General features: G+C 51.0%; 1 protein-coding gene across 1 annotated transcript in view; it reads left to right on the forward strand.

Moving 5' to 3' along the window:
• Nucleotides 1-21,263, forward strand: part of LOC119169944 (adenylate cyclase type 3) — a 1,227,834-nt gene that overhangs the window by 737,228 nt on the left and 469,343 nt on the right. The window contains exon 11 of the mRNA XM_075886158.1: nt 9,920-9,998. Coding sequence (XP_075742273.1) covers nt 9,920-9,998 — 79 coding nt within the window. The remainder of the gene's footprint in view (nt 1-9,919; nt 9,999-21,263) is intronic.

The following is a 21,263-nucleotide window of genomic DNA, read 5'->3' on the forward strand; positions in this document are numbered from 1 at the left end:
AACTCTAAACAATTCCAAGTGTAACTACTCCTCCTAAGTACAGCTGTCGTCTGTTTTCTGTTTTTACTTTAATACCCGATCAATTGTGCCAAGCATGACATGCCCAACAGCAACCCTGTGCACAGTCGGGAGGCCCCTACTGCACGCGTAATCTAGAAGCGGGCAAGAAATTCGCATTGCGCCCGCTTACCAGCCTCTGCCCCAATACGCGGGAGCCCTTTTTCTACGACGAAATGTCGATGGGGCGCTGAGTAGTTAAAGGCTTAAACTTCTTAAAAAAGCTCTTTTTGTCCCACACCGAACCGCCAGAGCCGGGAGGCGCCGTCTGGTTGGGAAGAATGCGTTAGTGAAGGGAAGCATGCACAGGCCACAGACATCAGAAAGGTGGAAAAGACAAAGGGGAGAGAGATGGAGGGGGAAGTGGAAGAAAGAGTGGAAGAGGGGCGCCCGGGGGAGTCCACCTTGTATTCTTTTTCTCTTCTTGCTTTCTTTCTTTTTTTCTTTTTTTTTCTTTTTTTGCTTGTTTGCCTCTTTCCTTCTAATTTGAGATTGTATAAAGCTGAACACCAACAAACTGTGCCTTCAATCCTGATGAAGACCAGAATCTAGGCCGAAACGTCGAAATAAACCACGTTGTGACCGCTCACGGTGTATCTACTTGACTTTATATATATATATATATATATATATATATATATATATATATATATCTATATATATATATATATATATATATATATATATATATATATATATATATATATATATATACATATATATAAGGGAGAGAAGTGTATACCTAAGGGCTCGTATGTATTTCCATGTTTTAACACAATATTAATGAGATATAACAGACAGTAATGCCAAGGAATGTACAGGGGAAGTTATTATATAGATTGTTGCTGTGCGATGCCTGGGACGAAGAGTGCGAGGTGTCGCCATCAGCAACCGAATCCATAGAGAGCGGTCGTAGACCAGCCAGTTGGCGGCTTCGGCGTAATTCTTGTGGTAGCGCTTCCGTGATCATTCGCCTGGGATTGCTCCGCTGTACCCCGCACCTTCCACCGATCTTTTCACAGTGAGACGCCTTTATTTATGAGACGTACCCCTCTACGCCATTGATTGCCAAAGAGAAGGAAGAACACTCAACCCTTCTTTTAGCCGGTTCCCGCTTGGCCACGTGTTTCAATCACTTTTCACATACAGGGATTCGCCCTGGTGCCGAGAAGTAAGAGACGCTACGTCCTGTTTCTGTTTACTGATTCATTTAATTTCTTACTAACTGCAAATATCGTATAACCGCGTACATCAACCACTACACAAAATTATAACACATGATTTAGACACTCGCGACATCCGACACAGGATACATAAGAGAAATAACTTTGATAATAATATGGTGCGACGAAACAAAGTAAACGCATGACGACACAAACACGATGAAGTTATCAGTTACCAAAACCCGCAATGTCTCAACACGCCCCTCCCTTCCCGCAAAGCTAATCTACATAAGGTGCATAAAGTCCGTCTCACGAAAGGTCCATGTTGACGGGGGCCTCGGAGCTGGCTGTTCGAGTCGGGGCTCAGGGTTCTTCCTGGGGTCATTGTCCAATTCGTCAGCGTCTTCATCGGGTGGTCTAGTGGCTAAGGTACTCGGCTGCTGACCCGCAGGTCGCGGGTTCGATTCCCGGCTGCGGCGGCTGCATTTCCGATGGAGGCGGAAATGTTGTAGGCCCGTGTACTCAGATTTGGGTGCACGTTAAAGAACCCCAGGTGGTCAAAATTTCCGGAGCCCTCCACTACGGCGTCTCTCATAATCAAATGGTGATTTTGGGACGTTAAACCCCACAAATCAATCAATCAAGCGTCTTCATCGTCTTCGTCATTGTCGCCTTCGTCGTGCCTCTGAGTGATTTCCATCTTAGCCTTCTCTCGTAACGTTCCATTCACTCGCCTCCTGACCCTAACTTTCATTCTTCATCATACCGTCCTTTTCCAGTCTTCATCTCATCGCCTCATATCGCTATCTCTTCGCACTGTTATCTTCCTTTTCCATTCGGTCTCTCTACCATCTAGAGCTCATCGCATCGTATATCTCTGACTCCCCTCGTATTGTCTCTGAGTTCCTTTTTGTAAGACCCAACTCCGTCCAACCGGGGCTCCAAAGCCATCGCCAATATCAACGCGGCATATTTTCTTGTAAGTCAGAGTGTATCATCTTCGACGGCCGCCCCCGCTGCTCACGCCAGTAGAAAACCCTCTCCCAAACAAAGGCGAGCTAGTAACAATGTACAAACTCAAGCCTTAGAAAGAGATGGGTGAGCTGTCTCATGACACTTTATTACGGGAGAACAATGGCCCCGATGCTTCCGACAAAGTGCGTCGTCTGTAATGGCCAACGTCCGGAGTTTGCAGTGCTGTGCTGAAAAGTTTTCGGCCGAACCGATTGCCCCGGTTTCTGGTACTTGAGGAGCCGATGTCCAGAACGAGTCTCGACATCTCCATGCAGCTCGGTGTCTCCCGCAAAATTCTCCGTAGCCGCCGCTTCTTAGTCATTCAACGCAGCGGGTGGTCATCCGTGCAGAACGCAGTAATGAGCTCTGAAGCCACGGAGGCTTAAGAAAAGTCAGGTCGGACCCGGTACAGGTGCTGCGGCAGGGTCGCATTCCCCGAACCAACAGAAGGTGATCTACTGCTCCCCCATGCCACAAATCTAAAGGGTGCGCGCGGAGTATTTCCACCACACACTGTCATACTGTCTGTAGACCACAAGGCGCCGGCCAGTCCTCGTGTTTGCGTGGGGGGGGGGGGGCGTGAGAACAGTAGAAATAATCCATAATCCTTTTAGGTACTCTGCTCTGGAATGCCCATTTAGGCCCGTTTACATTGACCCGACGAGGGCGCATTGAGTCGAAATAAACAGGTTTTCTGGACTCGCCCTCCCCATGTATAAGCGGACGCGTCGAGGCGGAGAGTCGTCGCGGCGAGTCCCGTCGACCCGGAGACAGGGGGTAGGTTCACCGAACTCGCCGCGCTCAGAAAGGGCATGTATAACCGGTCGCGCTGAGTTGACGGCTCGTGACCTCTCCCGCCCGTCGCGGTCTTCGCTTCCCCTGTCCCCATCACTCCGACGTTGCTCTTTCTCTGTCGGCCGGTACGCGCGGTACGCGCGGAGGACATCGTTCTGTTATGCGGTAAATGTAGATCACTTTTACGTTTAAATCTTGCTTGGCACGTCCTACGAGAGCTTGTTGGTTATCGTTCTCACGACCGGCTATTTTGCTCTGCCCGTAGCAGGAAATCGGCTTGTGCGCCAGAAATCTCAAATACGTGCACACGAACGCTTTAATAAAGTTTCTGGTCACCTCGCCAACAGAATACATTTGCGTAAATTCACAGAATTGTCGACTAATGCGCAGCATTCCAACTCCGCTTGCATTTATTTTGCGTTCTTCACAGCCAGGTTCGACTATGAAAAGGCAAATACTTTCGGGTATTTTATTCTTTGTAAGTTTTGTTTTGGGTTTTTTGCAAGTTATGTAAATTGACTTTATCACAAAAATTAAGTGCCTTTACCAATAAATGTAATTTCCCACAGAGGAAAAGCGTAGTCCAGGGTTGGTTTCGCTCTTTTTAATTCGTGTTTCATGAATCCCTGAATGGACTTGGGCATTTCGAACGTTTTTTCGGGTTTAGTGTTCGGGTTTTGGAGGAGATGAGGGTCGTTCCACGCCAAATATCCCAGACAGTACGCTAGACCATCTACAATTACACTCTAAAAAGTAATGGTTGGTCACATTACTACACTATTCATTTTTGGAACCAATTTTCTAAAGAAACTGTTAATTTCTTAAATATGGTGGCAGTTAGGTTGCGACGAAACTTCGAAAAAGTGAAATATTATACGCAGCACGGTAAAACGATTCTAGTCGGTAGGAAAAGAACCGCATTTCGTTGTTAAAACGCATTCACCACTAGTGTATGTTAATGTGCTTTGCGGGGAAGCAATGCAGTGTTCTTGACCAAAGTCAGAAATTTTTACAGCTTTTCAACTTTTCCAGAGACAACGCAGCTGCATAGCTTGCTTGCATTGTTGACGGTAAGTGGGAGAAAAACACGAGTCGCAAAGAAAGTAGTTTGGAAGCGCTGGCACATGAACTTTGAAAAATTTGCAATATTGTTCATGTTCAGGCACTTATCGGTCTGTGTGGCGCTCCATATAAAAAATATACACATTGGATCATTTCAAAGGGTGCAGAAACGATATTTATTTCTGTAAGTTTAATACGAATCTTTGTTTTACGCGAGAAAATATTATTTATATTCGGTACGGCGAATTCCTGGAGAGACCAGCCAGGGGTGAACAGGGGACGGTGCGTCAGGCTGCGGATACGCCTGCGGCGAGCGCTGTGCCGCAACAGAACCACTGCTGCCATCGCGTGTTAGCCAAGACACCAACACAACCATAAAGTACAGCTGGTGCAAACTGAGAAAAAAATACCAAGTCAGCCATCGCGGTGGCGGAGCGACAACTGCGTAAACAACCGCAGCCCACAGCGGCGAGAGCGCAGGCTTGGAGGAGCGGAAACCGGTACCGGAAGACGGGCTTTCGGCTCGCCTCGACGCAAAGCGTCGCTGCGATCACCGCTCACCTCAACTCGTCCGTGCGAGTTCATATAAACTCGGGCGCGTCGAGGTAAGCTGAACCCGCCACTCAACTCAGCCCGCCCCCGTCGCGTCCATGTACACGGGGCTTTTGTTACACCGAAGGTTTTCTTTTCCTTTTTCTTTTTTTTATGCGTGGGTTTGTGAAACGAGAGAAAACATCCTGAAAGGAGCGGGGTGCAGTCCGTGTTTGCGAGGACGTCACAATCCCTTCATCTTGAAGAAGAATTTGCCCAGCGGGCAAATTTCAAAGACGAAAAAGGCGGGTGCATAGCGCCTTCGGGTTACGCAGTGAATTTGAGACATTGCGGCAGTCTTAGGCATACGGTATGCGAACACAGCACACTTGTGATTCAGCCCTGGCGGCAGCACGTCGCTGAGAGGAACTAATATGTGATTGTCGCTGAATCATCACTCACCACGAAGCAGTTTGATTCCGTGTTTCTACCGCGCACAACACACTTGAAACCTTGAGAATCACCGCAGAAACTCGTGGATGATGCGTGGACAAAACGCACACTGGTCACAGCTGCTCGTCCGATGGTTTGTCACACAACGTTCAGTCATGCGTGCGGAAGGTTCACTACCATGCGAGCACATCACACACTTCACCTGCACTGTTAAATCTCGGCAGAACCGAACAGAGGATACACACAATTTGATACGCTTTCGTTCCACACATGCACAAAATTTTAAGACCTTATCGAACATTTCAAACCAAAAAAAGCGGGATTGCGGGAGAACATAGGTCATACTGGCAGCAACACTGAATTACCCTCGCGTGCCATCTCCTTCCTGGCCTCATTTGAAAACAAAATCAACAAGATAAAACAAGTGTACAAGCCAAAGCAAAACAATATAAAAAACTTAAACTTCGACAGAAGGTCTTTACTAAAGTAACATGCACAATGACCGAGTAGAAATGATAGAACATAAAGTGACATACAACATTGCGGACTCTTATGACCCTAGCCGATCCCCGAGCGCTCAGCGTCTACCGTATGCAGACCTCTTCCCCGACTCCGTGTCCCGGACCCTCGTTAGATGGTCCGAACTTCCGCCTACTCAACTCAGTCACGGAGTGGGGCATATGCGAAGCTATTTTATAGGACCACCGCTGCGCATGCCCGGGTTTGGTGCGGTGTACATTGAGTGTGCTGAAGTTTCCCTCTGGCCCCACAAAAACTACCCCGTTGCGATCTAGGCATTCCTCAATCTCATCCACTCTCTCTAACGTTCGGTCTACCACCGTGTCGACCAAGACTCCGACAACTGCATCCTTAGAAAACCCATTCTCATTCAACTCCATATCTGCAACTCCATCTGGTAATGCCTCATCGTCTCGTGGGAACTTCGATATAGAAACCGCAGCTAAGCCGTCTGTATCCGCTCTAGCAACCTTGATAACTTTTGTTTCACCCAGTGGCGCCGGCGTGTGAGCGTTCCCCCCGAACACACACTCGCTCAGTGGCGGAACATCCTCCTCGATCACGGAAATTACCTTAACCACATCCACACACCGTGAACCGCGACTCGTTCTTACGGAGCTTGTTTCCTTGCGAATATTTACGACCGCGATTGACCTCTGCACGTCAACGTCATGCGGAAGAGTTGCGTCTAGGTTTCCAGATTCGAATTTTCCCACCATCTCATTGCCTTTGTGAATGCGGCTGCCACCCGTCGAATTCCACTTTCGTCGTCGGTACCGGTGGCATTCTCGCCGAATGAGACCAACACTGCCACAGTTATAGCACCCGCCGGGATAAGGGAGTCACTTCGGGAATTCCTGCCAATTGTGTTTCACCTTAATGCGTACTGCCAAGCTCTCCACAAGTTTTTCGAGGCGGTCAAGGCGACAATGCATCTCATGAATATCCGTGTTCTCTTCTGCGTAACGAACGGGTAACGTATGGCTCCACGACACTTTGTCATTCTGTTCCTCCTTGACCGCTATGGCAATGGCCTCGTCAAATGTTTTTGGAGAGAACAAATCTGCGGACCGGATCCCTCAGGCCTAATAAAAATTTCGAGTGTAATTGTTTGGCTAGAATTTCGCGGCGCAATGAAGCTTTCACCGGATCCTGACTATCGGAGCTCGCCAGGGTGGAGGTCCCGAGGATGCGCAAGCAACTTGCAAATGGCCTCACCTCCTCATCTGCCTTCTGCCTCGCGTTTAAAAACCGTTCCGTTTTAAAGATAAGTGGCTCCGTATCAAACCTCTTGAGGGCCAAATATTTGAACTCAGAAAAGGTTGCAGCCGCAGCGACGCCATCATCCCACCACGCAAAATCGTGCGCCGCGCCTACCATCTTGCATCGTGCTATGCAGACCAGCTCATTATCCCGCCATCCACCCAAGCGACCAACCTGCTCCAAAATTTTCAAGAAGACCCCAATATCCGACCCGTATCACCTCCCGTAAAGGATGGAATCATGCCCGCTAACAATAGCGCGCTCATTTCTAGTGGGTCGTATCTGTCGGTCATCTTTGTAGCCTGTTCGTTTATTTTGTCGCCTCTCCTTCTCTAGTACGAGGGTGGAATCTCGCACCGCTGCCCCAGCAGTAATCCCACCGCTGCCACCACTTGAGACGTCCCCCGCTACGCCACTGATTGCCAAAGAGAAGAAAGGACACTCAACCCTTTTTCTACCCGGTTCCCTCTTGGCTACGTGTCTCAATCACTTCTCACATACAGGGATTCACACTGGGGCCGGGAAGCAAGAGACGCTACGACCTGTCTCTGTTTACTGACTCATTCAATTTATTACTAACTGCAAATATCGTATACCCGCGTACATCAACCACTACACAATATTATAACACATGATTTAGACACTCGCGACATTTGACACAGGATACATAAGGAAAATAGCTTTGACAATAAAGTGGTGCGACGATACAAAGTAAACGCATGACGACACAAAAACGATGGAGCTATCAGTTACTAAAACCCGCAATGTCTCAACACGCCACCTCTCTTCCCGCAAAGCTAATCTACATAAGGTGCATAAAGTCCGTCTCACGAAAGGTCCATGTTGACGGGGGCCTCGGAGCTGGCTGTTCGAGTCGCGGCTCAGGGCTTCTTGCAGGGGTCATTGTCCAATTCGTCAGCGTCGTCATCGTCTTCGTCATCGTCGCCTTCGTCGTGCCTCTCAGTGATTTCCATCTTAGCCTTCTCTCGTAACGTTCCATTCACTCGCCTCCTATCCCTAACTTTTATTCTTCATCATACCGTCCATTCCCCAGTCATCATCTCATCGCGTCTCATCGTTATCTCGTCGCACTGTTATATTCTTTTTCCATTCGGTCTCTCTACCATTTCGAGCTCATCGCATCGTATATCTCTGACTCCCCTCGTATCGTCTCGTAGTCCCTTTTTGTAGGACCCAACACCACCCTACCGGGGCCGCAAATCAATCGCCACTATCGACGCGGCATATTTTCTTGTCAGTCGAAGTGTACATCTTCGACGGCCGCCCCAACGGCTCACGCCAGTAGAAAAGCCTCTCCCAAACAAAGGCGAGCAAGTAACAATGTACAAACTCAAGCCTCCGAGAGAGAGATGGGCGAGCTGTCCCAAGACACTTTAATTACGGGCGAACAATGGTCCCGATGCTTCCGACAAAGTGCGTCGTCTGTAATGGCCAATGTCCGGAGTTTGCAGTGTTGTGCCGAAAAGTTTTCAGCCGAACCGACCCCGGTTTCTGGTACTTGAAGAGCCGATGTCCAGAACGAGTCTCAACGTTTCCATGCAGCTCGGTGTCTCCCGCGAAATTCTCCGTAGCCGCCGCTTCTTCGTCATTCAACGCCGCGGGTGTTCTTCATCCGCGCAGAACGCAGTAATGAGCCCTGGAGCCATGGAGGCTGACGAAAAGTCAGGTTGGACCAGCACAGGCGCTGCGGCAGGGTCGCGATCCCCGAACTAACAAAAGCTGCTCTGCTGCTCCCCCATGCCACAAATACGAAGGGTGCGCGCGGATTATTTCCACCACACACTGTCACACTGGCTGTAAACCACAAGGCGCCGCCCGGTCCTCGTGTTTGCGCGGGCGGGGGGGGGGGCGTGAGAACAGTAGAAATAATCCTTCCATGTACTCCACTCCGGCATACCCATTCGTTACACCGAAGGTTTTCTTTTCCTTTTTTTTATGCGTGGGTTTGAGAAACGAGTGAAAACATCCTGAAAGGAGCAGGGTTCAGTCCGTGTTTGCGGGGACATCACATTTACAAGATATGATGAATGTGAGAGTCCAGGGATCTGGCAGATCCCCGCTCGTGCCAAGCTCGTTCTGCTCTTCTTCCATGCTTCCCCTCAGTGTCGTAACAATATATATATATAATACGCGCAACATATACATATATATGTATCGATTCTCTCTATCTATTCGTTCCTTTCTATATAAATGCTAATGGGCATTTACCACACACTTCAGAAACCCGTGACGAAGGCTAAACGAACAGGTCTTTTATATCTCTCAGAGTGGTCTTGTTAGTAGGGCGTCTGAAATCAGAGGAGTCATGTCATGAGAGGCTTCCGCGTGGAGCTCTGGCTCAAGCTTACGCGCTGTCGCTACCGTCCCTATGTGAGCGTTTCCAAGAGAAGTACAATTTTGTCGACGTTTTATTACGCCGCGAGAAGGTGCATGCTACCCAATCCTTGTTTATAACATTCATCCATATTTAAACATAGCTCTTCGACGCTCGCCTTGTCGTAAATCACAACGGGGCTGGAGAGAACACAGAACGTACGTTGCGTTTCTTTTCGCGTTTCAGGACACTTTGAAGAAGTTCATACCGAGGACTAGTGTTAATTATGTGCTAGTGGATGCCATATCAGCATGATATATGTGGTTTCCAAGGACATGTTAACAATATCCGCTGCCACAGAGGTTTAATTATTATCAAGTGCGTTAGCCATCGCGGCGCAGGTGCACTGCTAGGCGTCAGCCTGAGTGAGTCAACCTCAAGCGGTGATATATCTCTCAAGTGTCCATAGAAATTATTCTAGCTCTCCGATATAATTGCACTATAAATGACCAACTACAATGCAGGCACGTTTCACTTTCGATTTGTACCTATTACTATGAAGGAAGGGTCAGTCATGTGTTTTTTGTTTCGCCGCAGTGCGCCTTTCGAGTTTATTGTCAACGTTGATCTTCTCTGGTTTTCCATGCTTTTGCGCATCTTCAATTTCATTATTATAGATGAATATGGTCTTGGAAGTTTTGTAACGTTGCATTCTTGCGATGCGCAGGCGTCTACTAGGCCATGCTGCCGTGCAGCTCATCTACCTGGTTGCGATAGGATTGGCGCTGGCTGTCATCTCTAGGCAGGTAAGTCGTCGATGGAATGTTTTTTTTTCGATTCCTAAATTACCTCAAAGACGTAAAAAAGTGGAGACCCCGTAAACGTGGTGCACATTTCAATACTTTCTGACTGGACATTCAGAAACACCAGCGCTTCTCGATAACAGCGTCCAGTGTAGGCCTGTACTGAATGCATACAAGGGCGCTTGACCATAGCTGCTGGATGGTGGAACACGGAATCGCGGTAGAGCGTTGAATCCGTGGTGCCCAACTGTGATGCACAAGAGTATGAGTAGATAAAGCGATAATAAAGTCCATCACGTAATAAAAGAGCAAAATACAAAGCCTTCTCAAAAATTAAAAAAAAAATACATAGATGTGAGCGTGATCCTTTACTTGCCACTCATCTATTTCTTTTCGAACCCCCTAGTTCACTTCTTAGTTACCGAAGGCTATGAACGGCTACGGACGGCTATATAACAAAATATGCTCCAAAAAGAACACTACAAAAGATTCATACCAAAGGCAAATACGCGGAATATTATTAAAACAACAACAGGATCCAACTACAGAAGAGACAAAAAAATTCACGAGAAAAAAAAAAGCCCAGGCTCGCGCTTCTGAGCTTCGACATGCGACGCAGTGCACACAACTACAATTGTTAAAAAAAAGGCTGGTTAAATTAAAATAACAGTTTAAAAAAAGTCACAATAAAATGTTCCATACGAACCAGGCCAGCTCTCGATACACGTAGGCGAGTTGACGGGTGCCGCTGAAGATCTCGCCGGCTTGGTAGACGACGAGGGTGCCCGGAATCGCAGCCGTCTCAATACATTGCGCGGGTCACTCCATGCTCGCCGCCCACGAGAGACTCGCGACACCGACGACCGCCCTTCTTACTGGCTGTACGTCAACTGCCGATACCGAAGAAGTCAAAAATTTCTCGGGGCGTATGCGTGCTCCTTCATTCTCCGGAAGTCATTTCCCTTTTCTCGAACAAATGTGTGCCCCTTTCGGTACATGTGTAGGGAAGACGCGGCGGCACCGTGCTGGGTCTTTATTCGCCTGATGTCGTCCTCCCAACACAAAAGCACCTTTCCTTGGACGATGGGACACACGGGCGAAACGAAAATTGCAGTCGTTTGTGACATAGCCCCCTTCTACAAAAATATTGCCGCGTAATATTCAAGAAAATCACAAACGCGCACTGCTCGAGAGCTTGCAGTGTTCAGGTCGTCCACCGATGAGTTTTCTTTTTCGCGCACCGTTTCACTGATGTGGACGACATCACAGGGAACAAACGACACACTACACTTCACAGTCACTATACGATGAAAGTCATAACCTGCGCACTACGACAGGCTCACACACATACGAAAGGAAAATAACAAAAATACTGCACACTTCAAAGTGAAATAATGGAAGCCTTCTTTGATGTCACATATTTAAACATACACGCTTTAAGCGGTATAGAAAAGTCACTTAGTCACAAGTAGCTTTCGAAAAAGATGAACGAGCAAGGAATCAGCAAGATCGCCTGTGTCCAGTTCCTCAACTTGCTGCACACTAAAGCGCTTCATTTCAAAATAATAATAGAGAGGAAAGCCTTGAATATCATAGCACCATGTTTATCCCATATGCGCACCGTGATATACTTCAATTGTAAGGCCAACCAGTATCTTAAAAAAAGCAAGTAAATCAAATAACGACGTCCCTAAAACAAAGCTTCCCTAAACGAACAGGTAATAAGTTGAAACAACAGAACATCGTCTACAAGCACACAGATGACGCAAAAAAAAACCACCGGAATAACTAAGCTGTTCGTCCCCCATTTATGGAATGCTCCGAAATCGAAAGACATAAATGAATATTGCTTCAAAAAATATCTCATTAGCCTTGAAGGTTATGTTTACTTTTCGACGTACATATACATAACTTTTATCCGCGCTTGAGGTGGCCACGCTCTGGGGGGAGCCGTTCGAAGCAACCAGTGCAGACAAAACAGTGGATGGGCGCTACACGGATGCCTGTTTGTCGTTAGTCTACACCCCGTAGACATGTCCTCATCGATGCCTCGTTCCACGAAAACGGGTCTCCGAGCCACGTCGTCTCGCTCGGCCGAAAGGCGCTGCTTCGCCATACACCCCGCGCTTCGAGGAGGACAATGGAGCGAAGGGGCTTGACTCTTCCAAGCTATACGAACAATTGATTCCCTGGTCCTTCTATGCGTCGGGTGGTTTGGAGCATAAGAACGCGCTCGACTCTCTAATGCCACAAAACACAAACGAAGTTTCCGTTCTGCTGTTTGCCGTTGAGTGATTATTGTTTTTCCGAGTTACCCTGCACCCTTCGTTTCCCTTCTGCCTTTGCGGCGTTTTTTTTTTCTTTTTGCACGTTGTCCAGTGCTCACTTTCGTGAAATCCACTTGCAACATTTGCAGAGCAGAACTTCTCTCGCCTGTCTCATCGGCTGTAATGTCAAAACAGTAGAGATTTTCGATAACTTGCGGACACCCTGACAAGCGGGAAACTGACTGACGGGTGAACAATGGAAGCGTCTTCTTCAGGGCTGCGCCGCTCGCACCTGGAAGAACTACTTGCCCCAAGATTGCCCAGCTCGCAGTGTGCGTCAGCGCACGAATCTGTCAAGCTGTCTGTACAGGCGTCCTCACCTGCCGGACCGGAGGTTCTACGAACTACACATGTAGTTAGCTGCCAAGGCGACGCACATACAGGGTGGCTGTGCCAAGTCCAGTACAGATGGCATTTCTGTATTAACAAGACCCTCCAGGCACAGCGCCTCGTCGCCACCACTGCGGTCTTCAGTGGCCTTTGTGTCCACAATGGGACTTTCAGCAGCTAACTCTTTAGGTTCACTCGTGAACCCGATGTTCGACTCATCAATAGTGTTATTTTGGCCGGCTCTCAGCAGTTTGGCATCTACGGACTCTTTGCCCTTTTTGTGCCTTGCATCCCATGTCTCAAGCGTGCGCCTTCTACTATCGGTTCTCTGACGCAGTAGCTGAACACGATCCAGGTACGACTGCTTGTTCGGGCCACGGTCGGTCACGCTAGTGGGCGTTCTAGCGGCTAAGCTGAGACCCGACTGCGTCGCACACAGTCCCAGGCGCTCTTTCTCTTTCTGAATTTGGAGCCGGGATTTTCCCGTTTCCTGCACCATTTCGAATTCCGCTAGTTGTCTGAAATCCGCGCGTTCCACATCATGCTCCTCTTTACGCTTACTGCGCTCTCTTTCCAAGAAATCGTACAATTTTCTGCTTTCGAGACCAAAACCCCTGCCCTGTTCAATCAGCTTATCAAGCTTCGTGCTGTTCATTGATAAAAATAGTTGTCTACCAACAAAACAATAAAGGGACGCCTACATACTGCACGCTCAGAGTTACGTCAGTCTCCCAGACATTATCACTTGGTCGGCCAGTCCTGTCATGGACGCCAGATAATGTAACACTTTTCGGGTGAGGCCCCGCCGATTTGAATTCGACGTGCGACAAACTCGCAGGCTTCCACTTGTGGGAATCGAGAGCGCCCTCCTACCTGGCGCCTTATTCCCCAGCTGCCACACGCGCGCCACCAGCGTAGCCCGGGTGCGCATAAGCACCGGTATCCGCCAAGATGGCTGACAGGACGCCTTTTGGTCTGGGCCAGTCAACCACCGGCTTCTTTCCGCACTGGCATATCCGGCACGCTACGCGGGTGCGCTGCGCGGGCCTACGTCACAACGCAGCGCCATTTCCCAGTGGGCGCGCGTGACATCCTCCTCTCCTACGAGCTGTGTTGCGCCCGACGATTCGCTCGTCGCGGCAGGTGCTCTCAGGCCTCCACAAGAGGTTGACACGCTGCTTAGCAGGCGGCTTTTCGTTCGAGCGTTCGACTTCGGCCCTTGTGCGGGAGTCGTAGCGCCCTGGACAATCGTACTTGCTCGGTCTGGCGGAGTTCCCTATACGGCCTGCAAGCCCATGAGTGTCGCACTGTTCTGCATCTTGGGTTAATAAGCCCGTTGTTATAGATATCCTGCCTCGTGCGTAGTTTCTGCACCGTGCCGGAGAAAACAACGAACCCGGCCGCAACATCTTCGCACGCAGCGGCAGTGAAGCACGTCGCATCCCTACACGGTTGCGCATAGTCGGTAAGCCTTGTGCAAACCTATCCCCACATAACTGGCGCCCAACTTGGTTTCGGCATGGCTTCAGAGCAGACCCCTTCGAGGCGCTCGTTCCTGTTCGATCCTGTGGCGATGGACTTGATCTCGTTCGAGGCGGACGGCTGCAACAGCACGGGGTACGGCCCTCTCGGCGACCATCAGCTTTCGTTAACCGGGAGAGATCCCTTTTTCGGGGCCCCCTACGGTGATGCGAGTCGCTTGAACGAGGACCACAGTCGTAGCCAAGCCAGTAACGGGCTGTATCAGCTGTTCGAGACTCACGCGCTTACGGGCCCGTCCCCGGCGCAGTCTCCGCTCGCTGACCTTTCCCCGTCAGCAGCACCGTTGACAGCTCAAATAGTCGCACCCAGTCCTTCCTACCGGGGGCACTCAGGTGTTGGCGGGAATGCGCTTACTGACCCGTCGTGGTCGCGAGCGCAAAGGGTTGACGATGTCGTTTGCAAGCCTGCTCGCTTAACCGAGAACGTCATCACGTTCACCGACGCTCGCTGGCCTGAGAGTCGCGTGGGCGACGCTTTCGATAGACGTGGGCCACCCAACTCCACTGTCGACCCGTTTGCCAGTCGCGTGAGGCCTCAAGCACCAGTCGGAGCGCAAACCCTACCCTCCTCCATGCCGTTTACTGGCCCTTTTCGGTCGGACGCGCATGTTGGGGAACAGGTGTGCGCACCTGTTACGGCCGCGCCCGCCTCGAAGCAATCACCGCTGCACGCAACTGTGGCGAAGCTCCTAAACGTTCTCTTGGAAGCGGTGCGCTCGCAGCCTTGTGCTTTAAAGGGAGACCCCGAGTCCCCTCAGCTAAGCATTACGAGTAGCCTAAGGGTACCTCTGCCTTAGTACAGCGGTTATTCGGACCGCATCAGTGCCACAGAGTACCTCGATGCGCTGCACCGCTATTACCAGGCTACGCAGCTGAGCGACAGCATTATGCTAGGCTCTGTTTTGCCCGTGTCGGTGACAGCCCAAGCGGCGAGGTGGTACCGGCACGTCGGCCAGCAAGCTCGCTCGATGAAAGAGTTTAGGGCACTCTTTCGTAGCGAATTCTTTCCTCCTGAATACGAGCATTGCATGCGTCGCGAGTTAGAGCTTCGCACACAGCATCCCGACGAATCTGTTCTCGAGTACGTTCGGGCTTTGCAGGAGATCTACCTCCTTGCCAATCCTACGGCATCAGACGCCGAGGAGGTGGAGCGAGCCATACGCCAGGCTCATCCAACCTTCGCAGCTTACCTTCGGAGCGCCCGTTATCGTGACCTAAATGAGCTGGCATCGAATGCGAAGCGTATTCAGGGCGACATTCTGGCGGCGCGAGCATATCGCCCACCGCCCCCGCCGTCCGCCTCTCTCGAGCCTCGTTGTGCGTGGGCTGGTCGTGACTCGTCACACAGGGGTTCCCCGAACCATGAGGCGGCCTCTACCGCGAGAGACCGAGACGCGCTCGACGTGTCGCACCACGCTCTGCACTCGTACTCGTACGGCTGGGCGGCCACCGTTGCTCGGAAGCGTGAACAAGAATGGAAACCCCGTGCTCCAGTGCACGAGGGGATATGGGATCGCGGAGCCCCCGCTGCAGCTAGCGAACGGACACGTCGTAGCTCGAAAGGATCGCCGAATTCCCCCCTGTTAGAGGAAAAGGCGTTGTCTGCTTCCGTTGCGGTGAGCGTGGTCACACCGCGCATGAGTGCAACGCGCCCCAACCGACACAAGGGTCTCCCTGCCCGTCGGGAAACGGGGTGAGCCGTCGGTGAGCTCCCCCTTGCCGGCGGCTGCAGCAGTAAGAGAGCACTGGAGTGTGAGGCAACCTCTGGCACCGATGGTGTGTCGCGCGGGACATGACATTCCAGCCACGCCGGTGCCGTTCATCGCCCTTACGATCGCTGGTCGAGAGTTTGCGGCGTTGCTGGATAGTGGGGCTTCTATCTCGCTGTTCAGCGAAGAGGTTGGGGCTCATTTGCGCGACCACTCTGTCAGCATTCGAGCTTGCGACACTGCTTTCCACGTCGCAAGTGTTACGCCACCTTGTGCGGCGCGGCGCGGTTGGTTGTGCGTTGGGAGAATCGCGCACGCCGAGAGCGCTTTGTGCATCTCCCTGGTCTTTCCGTGCCTGTAATTCTCGGTAGCGACTTTCTCGCGTGCACGGGTATCGTGATTGACGTCGCAAGCGGAGGCTACAGGGACGTCCCTTCAGGCGCCCTACGGCGTTTCGCTGCACCTCCCGTAGTCTCGGCTGCCAGTAAGTCGCCGGACGCCACGAGGAGGAAGGAGGAAAATAGACCAAGGGTTGCCCCCGCGGCCCGCGTCTCCCCCTCCGACGCCAAGACTGGTCATTTGGCCGGCGCGGCGAAAAACGGTCCGTGCGTACAGCTTTCCCTCGAGCATAATGCTGCTGTGGTGACCGAGGTCTCGGCTAGGCCGGTGACCGCCCCCCCCCCTGCTAAGCAGCCACTCGAATGCCTCGCTGCCGCCTTGGCCGAAGAGCTTGTCGAAACGCGAGAAAGCACGGCTGTCGTCGCTGTTGACACGTTCCAGCGACACGTTCACAGAACGCCCCGGTTGCACCTCTCTGGTGAAGTACCGCATGGACACAGGTGGCGCACAACCTTGGAAATGCAATCCTCACCCTGTTAGTGCGGCAAAGAGGAAAGCAATTCACCAGGCGCTGGATGAATTGATTGAGACCAGAGTTGTCCAACGCTCAAACAGTTCTTGGGGTTCACTGGTGGTAATGGTCCCCGGAAGAGACGGCTCTCACCGGCTCTGTGTGGACTACCGCCGGCTGAATAAGGTCACGAGGAAGTATGCTCATCCTTTGCCTAACGTTACTCGATTGTGGCTGCTCTAGGCGGTCCTTGCTACTTCAGCACCTTGGATGCTAGCCGCGGTTACCTACAGGTTCATATGGAGCAGGCTGACGCGGAGAAAACTGCGTTCACCTCTGACGGAGGTTTGTACGAGTTTACCCGCATGCCGTTTGGCTGTTCTGGAGCTGCAGCTACGTTCCAGAGATTGATAGACCGCGTTCTAGGGGACGCTAAATAGCAACACGGTGTAGCGAAACGTCGGGGTTGTTCAAAGTTAGGCGCATGTCGCGAGAGCAATGTTTCGCGGAAAACCTTGTTCTTTTTCGGCTACAGCTAAAGCTTGTTCTTTGCCAGACGCCCTTGTTAGCGGCGCCGTTTACCCTGTCTTGGGGAGCGCGCCTTGAGGAAGAGGGAGTGAACAGAAAGGGCTGCGTCTGGTCGGTCTCTGTGCGCTTGGCGCCAAGGCAGGCACCGCGCCGTGCTTTGGACCATACCGCAGAAATTGGGTGCCTTTCTCCTTCTTCTAACCACTGAGCCCCCGCGCTTCAAACGAACGAGCCGCCGCTTTGGTCGTCCGGGGACAAAGGGCACCTAAATTTGAGCAGTCGTTAGCACGTCAAGGGCGTTTCAGAGGACGCGCCCGTTTCAGAAGCTGCCACAGTGTTGTCGCAGACAGGCTGCAGGCAACCACATGTTGATTTCATTATCATCGGCTTGCCCGGTTGGTCCGCGGCGCCGGGGACGCTAAAGAAAACCCTATTTAAGCAGCGATGGGGCTCTTTTTGAGGTGAGCGGAGTCGGGGTGGTTCAAAGTTAGGCGCATCCGATGACCAGGGAAACGAATAAGTGTGGGTGAAACTCGGCGGAGGCAATCGATGAGAAGTCAACACGATGATTTCGGGGAGCACTCATTGGGGGTTTATTTAGCTAACACAACTTCAATTTACAAAATGCACTAGGTCAAAAAGACAATAATAGAAAATGGTGGCATACCCCTCGGCCTGCATGGCATGGTCTCCAGTGGTGAGATCCGCTGTTTACCCCGACTCCGCTCACCTCAAAAAGAGCCCCAGTCGCTGCCTAATTAGGGTTTTCTTCAGCGTCCCCGGTTCCGCGGACCAACCGGGCAAGCCGAGGATAATCAAATCAACATGTGGTTGCCTGCAGCCTGTCTGCGACAACACTGTGGCAGCTTCTGAAACGGGCGCGTTCTCTGAAACGGCCTTGACGCGCTAACGGCGGCTCAAAATTAGGTGCCCTTTGTCCCCGGAGGACCGAAGTGGCGGCTCGTTCGTTTGAAGCGTGGGGGCTCAGTGGTTAGAAAAAGGAGAAAGGCACCCAATTTCTGCGGTCTGGTCCAAAGCACGGCGCGGTGCCTGCCTTGGCGCCAAGCGCACAGAGACTGACCAGACGCAGCCCTTTCTGTTCACTCCCTCTTCCTCAAGGCGCGCTCCCCGAGACAGGTTAAACGGCTCCGCTAACAAAGGCGTCTGGCAAAAAACAAGCTCCAGCTGCAGCCAAAAAAGAACAAGGTTTTCTGCGTAACATTGCTCTCCCGACACCTCCCCCCTACGTAAAAGAGTGCCCCACTCGTTTTATCTGCAAAACACGACAACAAATAGACTAATTATACAAAAAGGTTTTGCATTCAACAAGTGTGTGAGATGCTTATTTAAAGACACTTATGTATGTGTATAAAAGGTGAGAGGCTTTAAAATATTACATAAAAACAATAGATGAAAAACAAAACAAAATCATTGGGCACAGAAATATATAGGCTCACTCGTCGGTACTGCAATACAACTCTGTGTCCGTTTCGTAAGCACTGACATTCTGTTGTGCGTTGTTATTACTTGAAAATGTCTTCCAGTCAGAGTAAAGTTCAGTGTCCGTGTCGTAGCTTTCGCACTGCTGTACTGGAACACTGGTCTGTGTCCCGCGCACACAATGTTCCAAACGGAGTTCTTGACCCACTCGCAAACCGCATTCGCGCACATCACCATTGGAGCCGCACTCGCGCACATCACTTTGATAGAATCCCTGTTCATCACTCGTTGCACTGTTCCGGCGCACAACACTTCGATGCGATCCGTGGTCATCTCTCCTGGCACTGCCCTCGCGCACATCACCACCGAGATCGCGCACCTCATGATTATCATCAGACTCATCATCCGCGTCGTCGGCATAGGAGCCCAATCGAACGTGGCAGCGCTTTAAACGCGCCTCATTCACAACGTCACGTTTTTTCCCAGTTTGGTCTACCACCTCCCAGTTGTTCTCGGCTACCCGGCACACACGACGGAAAGGTCCGTGATATTTGTGAAGAAGCTTCGTCGTCTTCCCTTTCGCCCGGGAGGCAGTCCACAAGTACACCAAGTCGCCCTGATAATAAACAACACTTCGTCGCCTAGCATCATAGCTGCGCTTGTTCTTCTCCTGCTGACGCTTCTCCCGTTCGTTTACTATTTTTCGAGCCGGCCGCAGCCTGCGGGCCACTTTCATTGCATCCAGGGTGTAGTCAAATCCGCGTTGCGCGCCCGACCCTACATCCACTGGTAGTGTCGGTTCATGTCCGTGAAGAAGAAAGAAGGGAGTGAATCCAGTCGTCTCGTGGGCGGAAGAATTGTATGCAAAAAGAACGTACGGTAGAAATTCATCCCAGTCGCGGTGGTGTGAGGAAACGTACAAGCTGAGCACGTCAGCCAACGTGTGGTTAAAACGCTCGCACAAGCCGTTGGCCTGTGGGTGGTATGCTGTTGTAGTGGCATGCTCGCTACCCACGAGCCGGAATATTTCTTCGGTCAAGTTGGCGACAAAGTGCTGCCCACGATCGCTTATTACTTTCTCCGGGGCACCATGACGTAGGACGATTTGTTCGACGAAAGCTCTTGCTGCTTCTGCGGCAGTGGCCGCTCGACACGCGACAGCCTCGAACCATTTCGTATGGTAGTCGGTAATGACGACGATGTAGCGGTTCCCTGCTTTAGATTTAGTGAAAGGCCCTATAAAGTCCATGCCCACCTGCTGAAAAGGTCGACCTGCAGGTGGCATCGATTGAAGGAAACCGACCGGCCTCCCCGGTGGTTGCTTTCGTGCCTGGCAGTCGGGGCAGGAGAGAACGTACTTGCTCTTACGTATGAGAACATCTTCGTCCAGAAATATTGGCAACGAACTTTCTCCCATGTGCGCTTGACACCTCAGTGGCCTGCCGTGGTGTCATCATGGCAGTACCTTAAAATCTCAGATCTCAAGCACTTGGGGACAACGAGCGCCGCACGATCTTCCTGAAACCCTTTCGCCCTTCGATACAGTACACCGTTGATCAACCGAAAGCTCCGTGCCGTTCTTTTAGTTTTCCTGACAACGGGCGCATCCGGGTGCTCGAGGTGCTGCATAATTTCTTTCATCCATGGGTCTGCCCTCTGCTTTTTTCCAACATCCACGTGATCCAGAACCAGCAACGGTAAGGGGTTTTCTTCGCTTACAGGCGCGGCATCATGAGGAAGGCGGGAAAGCGTGTCGGAATTTCCATTCTTGAGGCCAGGGCGGTGTCGCAACGTTATGTCGAATTCCTGAAGCAACAGAGACCATCGCATAAAACGACCGTTCGGATTCCTTACTTTCATTAGCCAAGCCAGGCTGGCTTGCTCAGTCACGACCGTGAACTTGGCACCAAAGACGTATGGCCGAAACTGTCCGCAGGCGTACACAACGGCGAGGCATTTTTTCTCACTTGTACTGTAGTTCATCTCAGCCTTGTTAAGGTGGCGGCTGGCATAAGCGACGACTCTCTCTTGAGTTCCAATTTTCTGTACAAGCACGGCGCCAATGCCATAATCACAGGCATCAGTGTGCACCTCTATTGGCTTTCCCGGCTCAAACTGACGCAGAATTGGGGCTGTGATCAGCTTCACTTTGATGGATTGCATGGCCACTTCGCATGCCGCATCCCAGACGAAAGGAACATCCTTTTTGGTTAAGTTGGGCAGAGGTCGAGAAATACGAAAGAAATCTTTGATGAATCGCCGATAGTAGTAACAGATTCCGAGAAAGCTCTGTACACCTTTCTTGTTTCGTGGCTTGGGGAATTTTTTGATCGCTGCTACTTTGTCTGGGTCCAGCCGGATGCTTTCACCTGTGAGAATGTGTCCAAGATATTTGATCTCCTGGCGGGTGAAGCTGCATTTCTCGGACTTCAGTCGTAAGTTTGCCGCGTCCAAAGCCGAAAACACACTTTCCAAAGCTTGCAAATGAGATGCCATAGTCTTCGAGAAAATAACGATGTCGTCCAAGTAGGCCAAAGAAGCTC

The sequence above is a fragment of the Rhipicephalus microplus genome, chromosome 2, assembly GCF_043290135.1.
Source record: "Rhipicephalus microplus isolate Deutch F79 chromosome 2, USDA_Rmic, whole genome shotgun sequence".
In the NCBI taxonomy this organism is placed as follows: domain Eukaryota; kingdom Metazoa; phylum Arthropoda; class Arachnida; order Ixodida; family Ixodidae; genus Rhipicephalus; species Rhipicephalus microplus.